This window comes from Rousettus aegyptiacus, unplaced genomic scaffold (genome assembly GCF_014176215.1).
Source record: "Rousettus aegyptiacus isolate mRouAeg1 unplaced genomic scaffold, mRouAeg1.p scaffold_m13_p_4, whole genome shotgun sequence".
Lineage (NCBI taxonomy): Eukaryota > Metazoa > Chordata > Mammalia > Chiroptera > Pteropodidae > Rousettus > Rousettus aegyptiacus.
In genome coordinates, this window is record NW_023416307.1 from 104,438,573 (window position 1) to 104,453,274 (window position 14,702).

At 42.8% G+C, this 14,702-nt stretch overlaps 1 protein-coding gene and 1 pseudogene across 1 annotated transcript in view; both read left to right on the plus strand.

The window, feature by feature from the left end:
- The first annotated feature begins 313 nt into the window (after positions 1-313).
- Positions 314-432, plus strand: LOC118601933 (annotated as a pseudogene).
- A 3,143-nt stretch (positions 433-3,575) lies between these two features.
- Positions 3,576-14,702, plus strand: part of LRIG1 (leucine rich repeats and immunoglobulin like domains 1) — a 110,963-nt gene continuing 99,836 nt past the window's right edge. The window contains exon 1 of the mRNA XM_036219903.1: positions 3,576-4,414. Coding sequence (XP_036075796.1) covers positions 4,197-4,414 — 218 coding nt within the window. The 5' untranslated portion in view covers positions 3,576-4,196. The remainder of the gene's footprint in view (positions 4,415-14,702) is intronic.

Sequence of the window (14,702 nt, forward strand, 5' to 3'; positions counted from 1 at the left end):
TGAGTGAGCAAAGGTTTCATGAATAATAAGGCCTGGCTAGAATCCAAGTCTTCTAAATGCTGCCCTGGTGCTCTTCTAATGTGCTGAACATAACGTAAAATCTCTTCCAATTGTAAGAAAGCACCTCCATATCCCAGCATTCTGTAAAACACCTATTATCACCACCTAGAACTGTAACAAACAGCCACAATTCAGTCCCCTGGCATTTGTGTTTTAATAAAGAAATCTCTGCGATCTACCTGCTTTCTTGTTATTTTGTTATTTGCTTCTCTCCTCACTTGGTGATTTCGGGCTATTTAAATGTTGAGTTACTGTCTATGGTCATGCTACCCGGAATAAGCCTGATTCCCTCTGATCTTGGGAGCTAAGCAGGGTTGGGCCTGATTAGTACTTGGATGGGAGACCACCTAGGAAGACTAGGAGCTGTAGGCATAAAACAAACAAACAAACAAATAAATAAAAATGATGAAAGGAAGGATTGTAAGCTGACAAGCAAAATTATATAATTGTATTAACCAATGTTACCCCAATAAACTTAATTTAAAAAAAGCTATAAAAAATTTTTGGGTTCCTCTTTTGCAGTGAGTTTGAGATGATTAGCTGCTAGGGTTTCTGTATTTCAGAAAGACCTACTGTCTTTGGGGATTTGATTTGACTCTGGCCCTAGAGTTTGGTCTGTGGCAGATTAAAACAAACTGGCAAACCTAAAGTCCTTATATGACCTGTTTAAGAAATAAGTAATCGAAATTGTGAAAATAACAGTGGAGGAAAATAAGGACCCAGAAGGCCCTAATCAACTGTTGCCCTGTGCTGAATGGACCAAGACCTGTTCTTTTATAAGCAGGGACATAGACTCCCTTAGAAACTGGCCCTCATTGTTGTTCAGGTCTCTCTGATCTTAGGTTACTGCTACAGATGAATACTGCCCTGAGCTCAACATCACTGCACTCCAAGCTCACACTCTCCTCTCAATCACAAGCAGGTTGCTAGTATGTGGGCAAACTTCCATACATGGTATGGGGAGCAGACATGACTTCATGCTCTGCTGTAGACGAGAAGAACTGCCAAGGCTCAGGCGCCCAGTCCCCCCAAGAGTTCCTCAGTTTTGGAATCCTTCTGTCTGGCTGTGGTAACCAGACCACAGGGGATGCTTTAGATTTATGGGCACACCCTTACCTTGCAGATTCTCAGATGCTATCCTCCAGAACCTTTCCGTTCCTGAAAAGCATTACACGGGTATACCCACAAGCATTTGGAAAACATTTGACAAAAAAGTATTCCTTTTACAATACTAATAATTGAACGAATCTGAAAGATAATTTTAGGTCAGTAGATCAAGTTCGATGAGTTCAATTTCTTTTTCCTGCATGGAGGGGTAGGGGCAAGGAGACTCTGACAGGTTTTTTTCTTTTCTTTTTCTTTTTCTTTTTCTTTTTCTTTTTCTTTTTCTTTTTTTTATGCCTATAGCACCTGGTCTTCCTAAGTGGTGTTCCATCCAAATATTAACCAGGTCCGACCCTACTTAGCTTCCAAGATCAGACATCAGACTTGTTCAGGGTGGCATGGCCATAGACTGTGGACCATGGCTCCACTGAGGTGTAAACCCAGGACTTTGCGTGTAAAGCAGAGGTGCTAATTGCTACACTATGGAACCATGTCCTGACAGTTTTTTTTTTTTTTTAAGAAAATATTTGCGGGTATTCTGCATTAAATTACAATTTGGTGTTCTTTGGTCTTGGAAAATTTAAGACATATTGATGTAGAAGACTTTGCAAATTTGGGGTACTTTAAATTTATCTTCTCATTATTTTATCAAAAGGCATTATAACAAAGAGATATATTTCTTCTTGTTCAGATGGAATGCGTATGTTTATGTGGATTACAAATGAAACATAAAAGCTAGTTAAAGCCCTAGGTAGACTGGGGTCAGGTGCAGCATTTTTCTGATAATGCTTCTTGGGAATCATATTTGCATTGATTTACACATATATTTGAGCATTGCTTTGGGCACCTCTTGCTGAGGTGATGCAAAAGAAAGGGAGAGGTGGAGGGAGAGGGAGAGAGAGAAGGAGATATAAGGCACCATTATCCAATAGCACGATGAATCAGAAGTAGGGGAAAAAGGAAAAAGAAGAGTAGAAGGAATAAGAAGAAACCATCAACCACTTGACTACCAAGCCCAAACCCAAGTTTGGGTGAAGAAAGGAGGTGCTCTTATGGCTGAGGGAAAGCTTAGCAACATAACTAAAACAAACCCTTTGGAACAAAATCCTTTAAATAATTTTTGCTTTTTCCTCCTGAGGAACATCCGATCCTCTCCATTTTCATACAACAGAAGTCAGATTCCATTTGCCGGAGCAAATGTTTTTCAACAGACTTGACTTGCTTAATTTTCCTGACAATGTATAGTTATGTTAGAAACTTTCATGGGACACCAGTAAACCAAAATGCTAAGAGGGGCATTTTGGTGCTAATCTTTTCCATTTTTCACGGTGTGTGTGTGTGTGCGTGCGTGTGTGTGTGTGTGTGTGTGTGTGTGTCCTTTCCCTCCCCTCCCCTACTCTGTGGGCACCTACCTTACTGTTTCAATGCACTGTCATAACACTTGGCTACTATGTTCTGATCTTACTGTAAGAGTTAGAAACTTTATAACAATTAGTTCTCTTTTTATTCTCTTAGGAGTACTCCATCTATAGCTTCTTGAAAGCTGGTTTAAAAAATCTCTGACTTAAACAAAGTATCCCCTTTGTGGGAAGGCTGGAGCATTTCCAGAAGTACCCTTCAACTAACTAGAACGTGGGTGGAGGTAGAGGAGGAGTTTGTGCATCTTCAAGAATTGGTTTCTGCAGAGCACATTTATTTTGGTAATCAAGGACATATTGCTGGATTTAAGAGGTCAAAATCAAGTCAGGAGCAGAAAGGAGCTCTTGGTTGTGTGAGAAGAAAGACTGCCACTCCTAATGAAATAACTAAAGATGCTCCAATCAGCAGGAAATTTGCTTTTGCTCCTAAAGGGCACCTAGAAAATGGAGTGCAGTTTTGCTCTAAATCTACATCTTCAGCCCTCCTTGTAGCCAGAGGAGGAGGAAAGAAACCTTACGGCCAGACAGCTCCAAGTTGGGGTGTTACCTTTTTAACCAATTTCCTCCTCTCTCCTAGACTCTGAGGGCCTCCTCCTATCTTTATTCCTCCTCTCCCCAGTTTGCATTCGTCTTCTCCGTCAACCGTTAGCCGGTTTCCTTTAGGACCTGGAGGACGTCTCTTCCTTTTCCCCTCCCAGTCCCCCCGCCCCGCCCTTCACACCTTGGGTGGGAAAAGAGAGTGGGGCGGGGTGGCAGGAGAGGCGGGAGGGGCGGGATCTTGGTGAGCGCTCCAATGGCCCTCCAGGCTGGTCGCTGTTGACTCCGGCAGCCAATGAGCAGCAGGCGGGGGCGTGGCAGGGCGCCAGTGCATTGCATCCAACGTGGGCCAGCAGGAGGCCGCGGGCCGCGGAGCCCAGGGGGTGTGTGAAGGCAAGCGGCCGGGGGCGGGGCCTCGGGGACCGGCCAGGGCTGGGCAGCCGGCAGGCCCGCGGCGAGCGGCTGATTGTTCGGCCGCGAGGTCGCTGCGGCTCTCGCAGCGCAGAGGAGCCGAGAGTGATTTGCCCGGAACTGCGCGCGGGCGCGCGCTCTGCCTTGTGCGCCGGGACAGCGAGGCGCAGGGGGCCCTTCGAACAGCGCGGGGCTGGCCGCGCCGTCCAGCCTGGGATCTGCTGTTAGGCGTTTGGGGCCGCAAGGAAGATGCCCAAGGGCGCAGAGTTCAGGCTGAGAGGCTGAGAGGCTGAGCGCCGTCCTTGCAGCGGCGGCGGCACTTGGCGTGCGCGGGAGCTCAGAAGCCGGTCAGGAGCGCGCAGAAGGACGCGGAGCACCGGCAGAACACCCTTTGCCCGGATCTGCGGGGTTCGCATCGAGTACGGGCGGGTCGGCCCGGATGGGCGCGGGGATCGCGGCCCCCTCCGGGCGCTGCGGAGCAGCCCGGGCACTGGGGGCCCGCTGAGCGCCGGAGTCGCCGCCGCGTAGAGAACTTGTGCCGGCGGCCATGCCCCGGCGCGAAGCCTAGTTCCGAGCGGAGTACCCGCGGGCCCGCTTGTGCCCGCGGTCGCCCCGTACCTCGCAGTCCCCGCGCCCCGCCGGAGTTCGCAGCGCGCTCCAGACAAGATGGCGCGTCCAGTCCGGGGAGCGCTCCGGGCCCCGCGCCGCTCGCCTTGTCTTCTCCTGTGGCTGCTGCTGCTGCTTTGGCTGGAGCCGGCAACAGTCGCGGCTGACCCGCGGGCGCCCTGCGCCGCCGCCTGCACTTGCGCTGGAGACTCGCTGGACTGCGGCGGACGCGGGCTGGCGGCGCTGCCTGGGGACCTGCCCGCTTGGACCCGGAGCCTGTGAGTGCCGCTCTCCCCGCGCTCCCTGCGCCCCGCCGTGCTGTCACTTGGGGATGGCGCGGCGGGAGTGGTTATCTGGGAAGGGGGTGCATGTTGAGTTGTTTGCTAGTCCAGTTGTATGGCCTGGAAAACTCATCGTGGATTGTAGTGGTGAGATCGTGCATAGGGGTCTGGAGGAGAGAGGGCGTACGTGAGCAGTCTGCAGGAGAGAACTATGTGCCCCTGGAGGGTCTGGAGGTGAGCGAGCGTAGGTTCCGAGGGTCTGGAGGGGAAAAAGTGTGCCTTGTGGGGGTCTGGAGGTCAACGAGAGTCATGAGGGCCTGGAGGTGAGTGACTTGGTCTTGAGGGCGATCTGGGAGTGAGTGAGTGAGTGAGTGAGTGGGTGTCTGGGGTTAAGAGAATGCGAATGAAAGTCTGTGGGTGAGGTGTTTGTGTGTATATGTGGGTAGAAGTGGGAAACATCTGGAGGGGAGAGTGTGCGGAAGTCTGTCTGGGGGGTCTGCGTGTATGTATGTCTTTATTTTTTCTTCTCCTGTAACCCAGGTCTTTGGTATCTTCGCTCCTTGGCTTTCTAGTGGGTAATGAATGAAAGTGACTATAGGCTCGAGTCTTGCATTTACATTATTAATGAGAATGTGTGTATGGCCCCCTTTTCATCCTCCAGGACCATGGTGGCCTGACATGGCCCTCGCTGGGGCAGAGGCAACCTTCTCTGGAGGACTCCTCTAGTAGTTCTGGAAATCTTACTGCTGGGAGTTTGTCCATTTTATGCCTGATTGGCATTTTAAGGAACTGGGTTCCAGACCCTTCCAGTCTGTTCCCTTGGGGCCCTCTTGAGCTTGATGATCCTGTGGGGCACCCCACCCTCTAGCATTTCTCTTCTATAAATGGTGCAAATTAGTTTTGGAGTAGTGCTACTTCAGGAGAGGGTGCCAGAGACTTGGTTGATTTAAGCAGAGTTTGCTTCACCCAAAGAGGCTCTTTATCTGTGTTGTCAGGATTTTGGCCAATAGAACTTAGTGGGACACTTCTTACAGGAGATTTGGCAAGAAAAGATACGTTAGACTTTTGTAAACATGGTAGAATATAACAGCTTTTGAAAACTTCTAAACAATCTGGTCCATGAGTCAAAACCCTATCCAGTTATGGGTAATTGCATCTCTGCAGAACTTTTAGTGCCTTCCAGAAAAGGCCTAGCTTGAGTAATCTGCTTTTCAGTTGAATAACTGGACATCTTTCTTAGAACATAGAAGAGGCCCAGTAGTAACTTCAGGCATGACATTAAGTTTAAAAAGGAGAAACAAAACTGGTGACACAAGTTTTAACCAACGCTTGTGGCCTGATCTAAGAAAATGTCTGGATATCTGCTAAGGGGTGGGATGAAAAATTAATTCCTTTCTAATGTGAAGATCCTGTACTTCTGAAATGGGGCCCAGATCTTTCTTTAACTTGGACCACACTATACGTTGTTTGATGATCAAGTACTATAGAGTTCTGAAGCTGGACTTTTTAGTTATAGTTAGATTTTCTCTTCCATATTCTGCCGCTCCTGTGGAATTCATTGATTTAGTGAAAACCTGTGGTCATAGTGTGGCTTTTAACATAGGCAGTGGCTGGGCTGTGTCAAGTAGTGGGAGACAGAGCCCAACACTGCCATTGGGTAGTTCTTTATTTAGTTGGGCAGTCTTGGGATATTGTGGTCTTTCCTTCACATACCCTTAAGGTAGTTTTTTATTTCTTTTTCTTTTCTTTCTTTTTAAAAATAAATACATATGGGCAGAATCAGAGTAATCGTCAATGTTCACCTGTTGGAAGAGTAATTCCCAATGTCATGTCAGCGGCATTATGGGGAAGTCGCTTAGTTCAGAATTGGTGACGTCCCAGAGAGGACAGGGTGTCCTCTTATTTGCACTTTCTGTGGTCACCAGATCCACTTTACTTTGATTTTTTATTTTTTAGAGCAAAACTTCTGGTCATTTTTTGAGCTTTTTGTTGCCTAGGAGTGACGTTTCACATGACGTAAATACCTTTGGAACTGCAGTCTTTTCTCTTACACATTTGATGGTCAGTAAATACCACAGTAGGTGTTTTGAGCTTCAGTAGACTTGATTGTACTGATTATGGTGTTAACTGATTAAATTTTAAGATAGGAATAGTGTAACTTTTGGCTGGTATGTGGCAGTAGTCGTCAGTTCAAAATGTATATCCTTTGAAAAATATTCATGAAGTTATTTTTTTTCTGATTAAAGAAAAATCAAGCTCATAGGATTTTTTTTCCCCTCTAGACTTCAGATTTTCCCATTTAAGTCATTAGTCTTATTCTGATTTTTTCATCAGGATACAGTTTATGTTCTTGGCTGTGATTCAGCAAGACTTTAGGGAGAAAGTCTACATAATATAATAAAATATGTTGTAGTTTCACCAAGTTTACACCCTCTGAGTGTGTTGTATCTCGAAAATGTTTTGACCTAATTTATAACCCCATGAACTAGATTTACTGCAGTTCAATCACTTTCAGGTTGTGGGTGTGAGATGGAAAGGGACCTGTGGCTTTATGGAAATTTTCTTTCTTTCTTTCTTTCTTTCTTTCTTTCTTTCTTTCTTTCTTTCTTTCTTTCTTTCTTTCTTTCTTTTTTTTTTTTTGTTACTTTTGTAAACAGTGCATCTGATTTTGGAGTTGCTCCTAGGCCTAGCATAAGGAAAGTAAAACTTTTTAATAGCGACTGTAAATGCAGTTTAAATAGAAGAAATTAAGTGGCACTGGTGGAGAAAATACTTGGGGCCCGAGGATTACTTATTCAGCACAATAACTTATAGTTGTAGTAGTTGAGCCATAACTGAATCTGCCATCCCATTACGTAGGTGAGATTGGCATAGTCCAACCAGCACATTCATAAATAGCACCAAGCACTGCCAAGCCTTATTTCAGCTTCCCAGAACCTTAGAAAAAGTTGAACTTCTTAGAACTCAGATGTTTGCTTTCTTTGAAATTATTCTTGAGAGCATGACTTCAGAAGCTATTGAAGAAGTATTAAATGCCATTTACCTTAGACTGTTATCTGTGGCATAACGTTGAGCAGTGTTTCTAGCTTAAATGCTCTGGGAGCTAAATGGGATTGTGATAGGAAGGATGGGAGGTCCGGGAGGAAGCACAAACCCGGATTCTTGTTCTTACTATGGAGAAAAGACAACATGTCATTCAGAAGCAAGGACATTCTGTAAAGGACACCAGGTGTGGTTATCCTGTGCCACATGAAGATGAATGTGCTGATTTGGACCTCTTTGTATTATGTCTCCTTATGTGTTTGCAGAACTATACCTGGGTGTCTTGGGTCAAACTTTGTTGGTTTGGGCAAGAGGTGGTGCTTATTACATTAGACAATAAATACAAACCGTGGTTGCCATTGTAATTGTGAAGTAAAGGGGGCCTTTGTCTTTCAAATTTTACAGCTGTGCTGGGAGGCCCAGGTGTGCAGGGTGCTGTGAATTAAGGCTTTGGAAAATACTTCCCATCCTGTTTATGCAAATTAGACTTAAAATACAGAAGACTAAATTGTTCCAGAACCTACACTGAGAGTCTTGTGTTTTTCTTTTCTTTTCTTTTTTTAAAGTAGGTTATTGTCCAGATTGTCCTGAGGTCTTCTTTTCTGTCATTTCCTCTTTGTGTCTCTATATCACTTAAGAAGGACTCAAAAGAAATTGAGCATCTTTCCACTTGTTGGGATAGGCAAAGGATGGTTTGAACAGTGAGCCTTTTACACATGGGTAATGGCAGAGAGAAAATCTGAAAGATGCAAGGGCTTTCAAAGTTTTAGAAAGCTTTAGCTGAAGCTCAGAGTCCTTTCCTTTGTAACAAGTATCAGAAGCCTGGCCTTACTTCCCCTTCCATCCTGGAACACTTGTCTGTTACTTGTTCTCTGACACCTTTTTTTGAGTTAGGAGAAGTCTCTGGCAAATAAAATTGGTTAAGAGAAAGTCCCCCAGATATGAAATTATGGCCATAAAATCTAATTTTTGAGTGCCTAGAGACCCCCCCCCCCCCTTGCTCAATATGAATGACTCGTGTTGGCACAGTGTCCATCTTGCCTTTTAGATATGTCAGAGCTCTTCTTTCCTCCTTTTTCAAGGGACTGTTTTAAAAAGGAGTGTGTTGCTCTTGTTCTATAATTACATTTGTTCACTAGATTTCACAAACTTTGGACTTTTGAATGTATTGTCTGTAAAAATTCTTCATCTCCAAAAAGATGAGGATGAACCAGTGCAGTGTAATGAGAGCTAGTTCCTAGTGGATATTACAATCTAGGGCACCCCAGCTCTGCTCCTAGGGCCAGAGGTTTCCTTCCCTGCAGTGTTAATTCCTTTGCCTGGGTTCCCCAGGCAGCCTTCCCTGAGCACCGTTTGGATGGCCTCTAGCTGACCTTTTTCTCCCTCAGAACCTATGCTTACAATGAAAGGGACTCTCCCCCATTCTGCAGAGGTGTCTCCTTGGTGCAGAGTCTTTTCAGCATCCTCTCTTTCAGGGTGGACAGGAATGTGAGAGAGCAGGAGGGTTTTGTGTGGCTTAACAATGCACCTGGCCCAGTGTTGTGCACCTGCTAAAGCCCTGAAGGTCTTTTAGCTGGGGAGGCCAGGGAAGGCCTAAGGAGGTTAAAATAGCCTATGGTTATTTTAAAAGTGACAAGGCAAGGGGAATCTAGAAAAGGGATGGATAGAATTGAAAGTCACTATAAGCAATGAAGAATGTTGGTTGTCTCAGGTTTTTTTTTCCTTCTTTTTCTTATTTGTTAAAAACTCAAAAGGATTCCTCTGATTTACACCATAGGTTGAAGAACTTTAAGTTTCATGAGTAAGCCTAACTTTCAATTCCCTTTGAATGAGCTTGGTGACATTTACTCACTGAGGACCTTCCCCCTCCTCAGCAACTGCAATTTGAAACCCTGGGGGTCGTTTAAAAGCTAACAGAACTCTGGGCTGTGTTAATATTCAGAGCTGTTTACAATGGGTGCAGTTTCAAAAGCTGAAGGCATTGTATTGAGACAGGAGGGAGGAGGGGTAGAAGAAAAATTCCCAGGCAGAGGAGGAGAAATATCTAAAAATCCCCAGTGTTCCCTGGCCTGTGGGAAATTGAAGGACTGTTAGTGGTGATTTTTTTTTTTTTTTTGGTGACTTATGCATAACATCGAGAGATCCTATCTACCTCATAGCTTCAGTTCATGTTGTGTGTCCATAACATGCCTGTCTCCTTTTGTTTCAAGTGCAAGTGGGAATTAGTAAGCAGCTCAGATCTGTTCTTATCTCCCCATGCAAAGAAGTAGGACTTTGAAGACAAGAGGTTAAAATTTTCTCAATAGTTTACCCTGTTGGAACTTGCACTTATTTTTTTATGTAACTGCAGAGTGGTCCAGACTAACCAGTTAATTGGCCAGTTAAATGACTGGGGCTGAGAAATTTTCTGCTGACAAACTTGATACATGACCATCATTGTCATTAAGCAAAATAAGCGGATAAAGATTGTAGGAAAAAAAATGGAAATTGTGGTTTGTATATGGTTCAGATAGAATTTGCCAGTTTGTATCCTGTTTCCTCCTCCCCCCGCCCCGCCCCCTGCCTTTGGATAAGGTGTGCTTATGAATTTTTCTTATCTAAAAGCTTTATGCTTTATATATTTATACCATTATGTTTTCTATAAATAAATACTTTATATGTGGTTTTTGTCCAAGTACTTTATGCATAGTCTTCTGAAACATAAGCTGAAAACCCAGTCTGCTTATAAAAGTCATTTCATTTTTAAAACTTTCTCTCCATTACCTTGAGTTTCATGCTCTTCATGTCTTGCGTGCAGTTCTTCTCTGTGTCCTCTAAATGAGTGTTTCGCTGCCCAACTGCACCTCGGATCTTCGATTGGTTTACTGATGGGAAGAGAAGTGGGTGAACGTGAAGCTCTCTTCACTTTTATTCTGTAAAGTGTGTAGATGTTCTCATCCCTGGTGATCACACGCAGCGTACACTCATCACTGGGGATAGTGATGAAGAGATCCAAAATTATTTCTAGGGTCCATCCCTGGCTCTACCATCCTACAGTTATGAGTGTGATTTGGGGCAAATCTCTTTCCTTCAATTCTTAAAAGGGATCAGAATATACTATCTTACAGCTGCTATGAGGGAGGACAAAGATAACAGATTTTAGCCTAGTTCCTCAATGTGGGTGGGTCAACTTGCTGATGATTCTAGAGCACAGTGTGAAGGTTAAGCCCTCAGTAGCTCAAATTTTGCACCTCTCTCGTGGCCATTCTCTAAGTCAGAAAAAGCCTTTCCTGGGAAAAATTTACTTTTCTGATATGAAGGCTTCTTTTGCAATGTGCAGCGTGGCTCAAAATCCAAGGAGTCTTCTCCCATAAAGTTTTTGGTGATACATATAGAGAGAAACAAGTGAAACTTCATGTGTCTTTGGGAAGTTCAGACAAACAGAAACAGGCCAGGAACAGGCAGGGAGGCTATGAACAGTTGCAGCAAATTACACAAATTATACAATTAGCAAAAATTATTGAGGTGGTTTATAAATGTATTCCAGTTGTGCAAATACTTCTATTTAGCGTTATGCTTTTAGGAGGTGGGGTGTGGGAAGGAGGTAGGGAAGTGAGAGGCCCTTAAACTAATAATTCAGTCCTATTAATTCTCAAGGTTTCATTGAAACTGAGCTGGACTGAGATGCAAGTAACTCCTCTCAGTCAACAGCTTGGAAAAATGCAGGTGTGCGCCTCCAAACATAGGTGCGGTTAAAGACTTTGGGGCTGGCTGAATCCTCCACTGTACCCACTTCTCTTTGGAAATATTTGAGGGAGGAGGAGGTGTGAGAGGAGGTGATTGTTGGATTGTATGCAGAGAGCTGGAGAGTGCTGACACTTTTCATTTGCTTTGGTTTGTTTGCAGTCCTTTGTGGGGGGACTTAGGGCAGTGAGCACAGAGTCATCTGAGGAGTCTGGCAAGGACACCATCTGAAAAGCCGTTTGCTGTTTCTTCTTCTGCACCTGTACCTGTGTTCCTTCCCAGTCAAAGGCCATGATTCACAGCCTTGCCCACACAAACGGCTAAGATTGTTTGCATCTTTATTACTATTTAATCTAGCACAACCAGTAAAGCTCATTGTGCCAACAACCAATCCGTTCATCTCTGTAAATGTAATACATCTTGGTTTCCTTATGAACCAGGATGCAGGTTTCAATCACTGCTTGGTCAGTTTGTTTTGGCAAGAGGTGCCATTCAGAGAGTTTAAAGAAAGCTTGGTCTGTCTCTTCTTAAGCATTTTGCATTGATTATTCTTTAAACTTGTGGTGCACAGGTCTCTAATCTTTTAAGATCTGCAGGTATTTTCTTCTCAAGTCTCATATTTGGAAGAAATGAATGAAATGAGTGAGGGTCTATTCTGTAAGCAGAATTAGCTGGGTATTAAGAAACAAGGTGGAGGTAATAGAAGTTTCTTTCTTTTTTTTTTAGCTGATTAAAAACAATCTCTCAATTTCATCCTCTAAGACTTCTTTATGCAGCTTTTAGCAAATGTCTCTCCCACCCCCACTTCCTGTCCTTTGCTCCTTCTACCAATTTATAACGTGCCATTCAAATAATTTGCCACTTTTCTTGGTTAGAGCATACATTGATCGCACTGATAAATTCTTTCTCATTAGATTACCTACATGATGATAACCTGTTAGAGACAATAAGAATTGAGCACTTGTGAATTGGGGAACAGATAATCTCACTCTAGTTCCATATCTTGTAGTTGCGGTGCTCTTTGTTTGAAAGCGTTTGCAGAACATTTTAGCACTTTAAGCTGGGTGAAAAGAAATTGATATGCCTAAGCAGTGACAACAGCCAGCTGATTGGGAAGTAGGCTGTTGAGGAGATCTTTTTCTTGTGAGGAGAAGATCTGAAAAGTTTGATTTTAAAAAAAAATCTGAATTAAAGGAACATTAGCTATGCAGCCAGGTACTTTAAATAAACTTACCCACTTTTGTTAGTCTAGGGTGTTTTTCCTTACCTTTACTGTGGAGGCAGCTAACGTCTGCACAAGTGGACAGAATCATGTAATGAACTCTATGTACCATCCCCCAGCTTCAACGATGAGGCGGTCAACTCATGGCTCCTCATATTTGATCCCCGCCTCAATACACGTCTCCCCTTCCATGTTTTTGGGAAACAAATCCAAGCATATCATTTCATCTGTAAATGTGTGTGTGTATTTAAAAAAAATAACAGTTTTATTGAGATATCATTTACATATTATACAATTCACTAAAGGGTGGTTTTAAGAAATGTGAATTTGAACAACTTTTGAAAAAAAACTTTATTTAAAATGTTTTTTGCAAAGGGAATTTTGGTAAGCTGTATATTTACAGACTATTGAGCACATACTGTGTGCATTCTTAATTTATGTTTTCAGAATACAGTTCTTTTTTGGGAGGGGCTTAATTGAGGGGTTTCTACTATGCTACTAATTATTGAATGGACTCTATTAATGAACAAACAGAATTATAAGTGGGTTATTTAAAAACTGATATTTCAGATATTATTACTTAATAGTGGGATAATTAGCCATTGGTTGTAGTTAAGTAGTGAGTCTGAATTGAGTTAACTATTGTTTACTTTGTAAGGCCTGATCCTCCAGCTGTGGCTACTTGAGGCTGCTTTAAATAGAGTCCAAGGCACCCTGTAAGAAAATCCTCTGAAAGCAAAGAACTAGGTTCCTGGAACCCTCTGTGCTTGATTTAAACTTCACACAGATTTGAAAATGCTTTTCTCCAAGTAGCTGCGGAATGCTTTTATTTTGTTATGTAAAAGTCCATAGTTTAATTTCTCCACTGCCTGTTACTTGCTTGGTTAGGATACCCTTTTAGTACAGATTGCAGGATGGCTGCAGCTTAATTAGGAATCGGAATGGGAGTTACGTAGTTATTCAAGTTCTAGTCATAGTTTATGGGATGATTTGCATATTCTATTTGTGAAAATCTAATTTCATATAGATTATGGATTGTTCACTGGTTTTAAAAGCAGTCCAACATTGTCAGGTTAAACTCACAGATATATCAAGTTTAATTAAATTTATGGTTTTAATTAGATACCATTTTACAGTGGATTCTGTGTTTAGAAAAGTGGAAGCACATGCCGAAGGGTTTAAGAAAATTTGTGAGAGAAAAACTTATGATTGAGAAAATCTGACTAAGAATTTAATTTCTATTTTGCAAATTGAGAGAACTTCATTCTTTCATCTCATTTCAGCAGTGCCATGTCTTGGTTCAGCACTGTGCATCTTGCCTACATTTTAGTTTTCATTTTATTTTTAATTAAACAAAATTCTGGTCTTTGATTCCTCTCCTTCTACCTGGGCTGTTGTGAGTTTCTGGCATACAAGCTCCCAGTGCTTGCAAAACTTATAAACAGCCAGAAGAGCTCATTGCTTCCAGGAAGTTGGTTGTTGATGCAGCAAAGTGATGGATACAGTTTGAATGGTACAGTGTTTCCTTTCGAGTTTGGAGAAGAGCTACAGAAAGGAAATGCAAATGTTTTGCAGCTATTAAGGTCTGCCTCATCCCAAATTCCTTGGAATATTTTCTTGGACTTGGTGTCTGTGTAGGACCCTTGGCTACAGGGTGGTTTGGTCTTATTGAGGGTGTGCTTAGCCCAAGAGAAAAATCTGGAACTCTTCTATGGAGATTTTTGGATTCTTTCACAAGTTCATTTGAAACAGTACTTAGAAATGATTAAATTGTATTGAATTCCAGACTGTCCTAAAATAAAGACTGGCAAATATTATTTTTGGGGTATCTAGGGAACGTTATTATATTTTTATTATATATTATGTAGTCTTAGAGCTCAGTTCATCTTTCTGGGCAGAAAGGAGCTCACATTTTCATTAAGCTTTTTAAGAGGTTCTTGACCAAAGAGGAATAAAAACTACAGACTTAAAAAAAATTAATTTTCATAAAGCCTATGGGAAAATAGCCCATGGCTGGGTCAGGAGATTTTGGAGTTTTTTTCCCAGCTCTGCCCCTGATTGGCAGTGTGACCTTGGGCTAATCAATTAATTTCCTTTCTGTAAAGGGATGTATGACTTCTAAGACTCCTTGTTTTCAGGTTTATGATTCTATCCTAATTGAAGCAAAGAGGAAATAAACTTACTACTCATTTGATGATAAGAATTAGTAAATTGATCAATGTTTCTAAGATACTTAAAGGTAATTCTTACATTTCGGTACTCTTGAGTGGAATCTTCAAATGGAACCTTGGGCAGCAA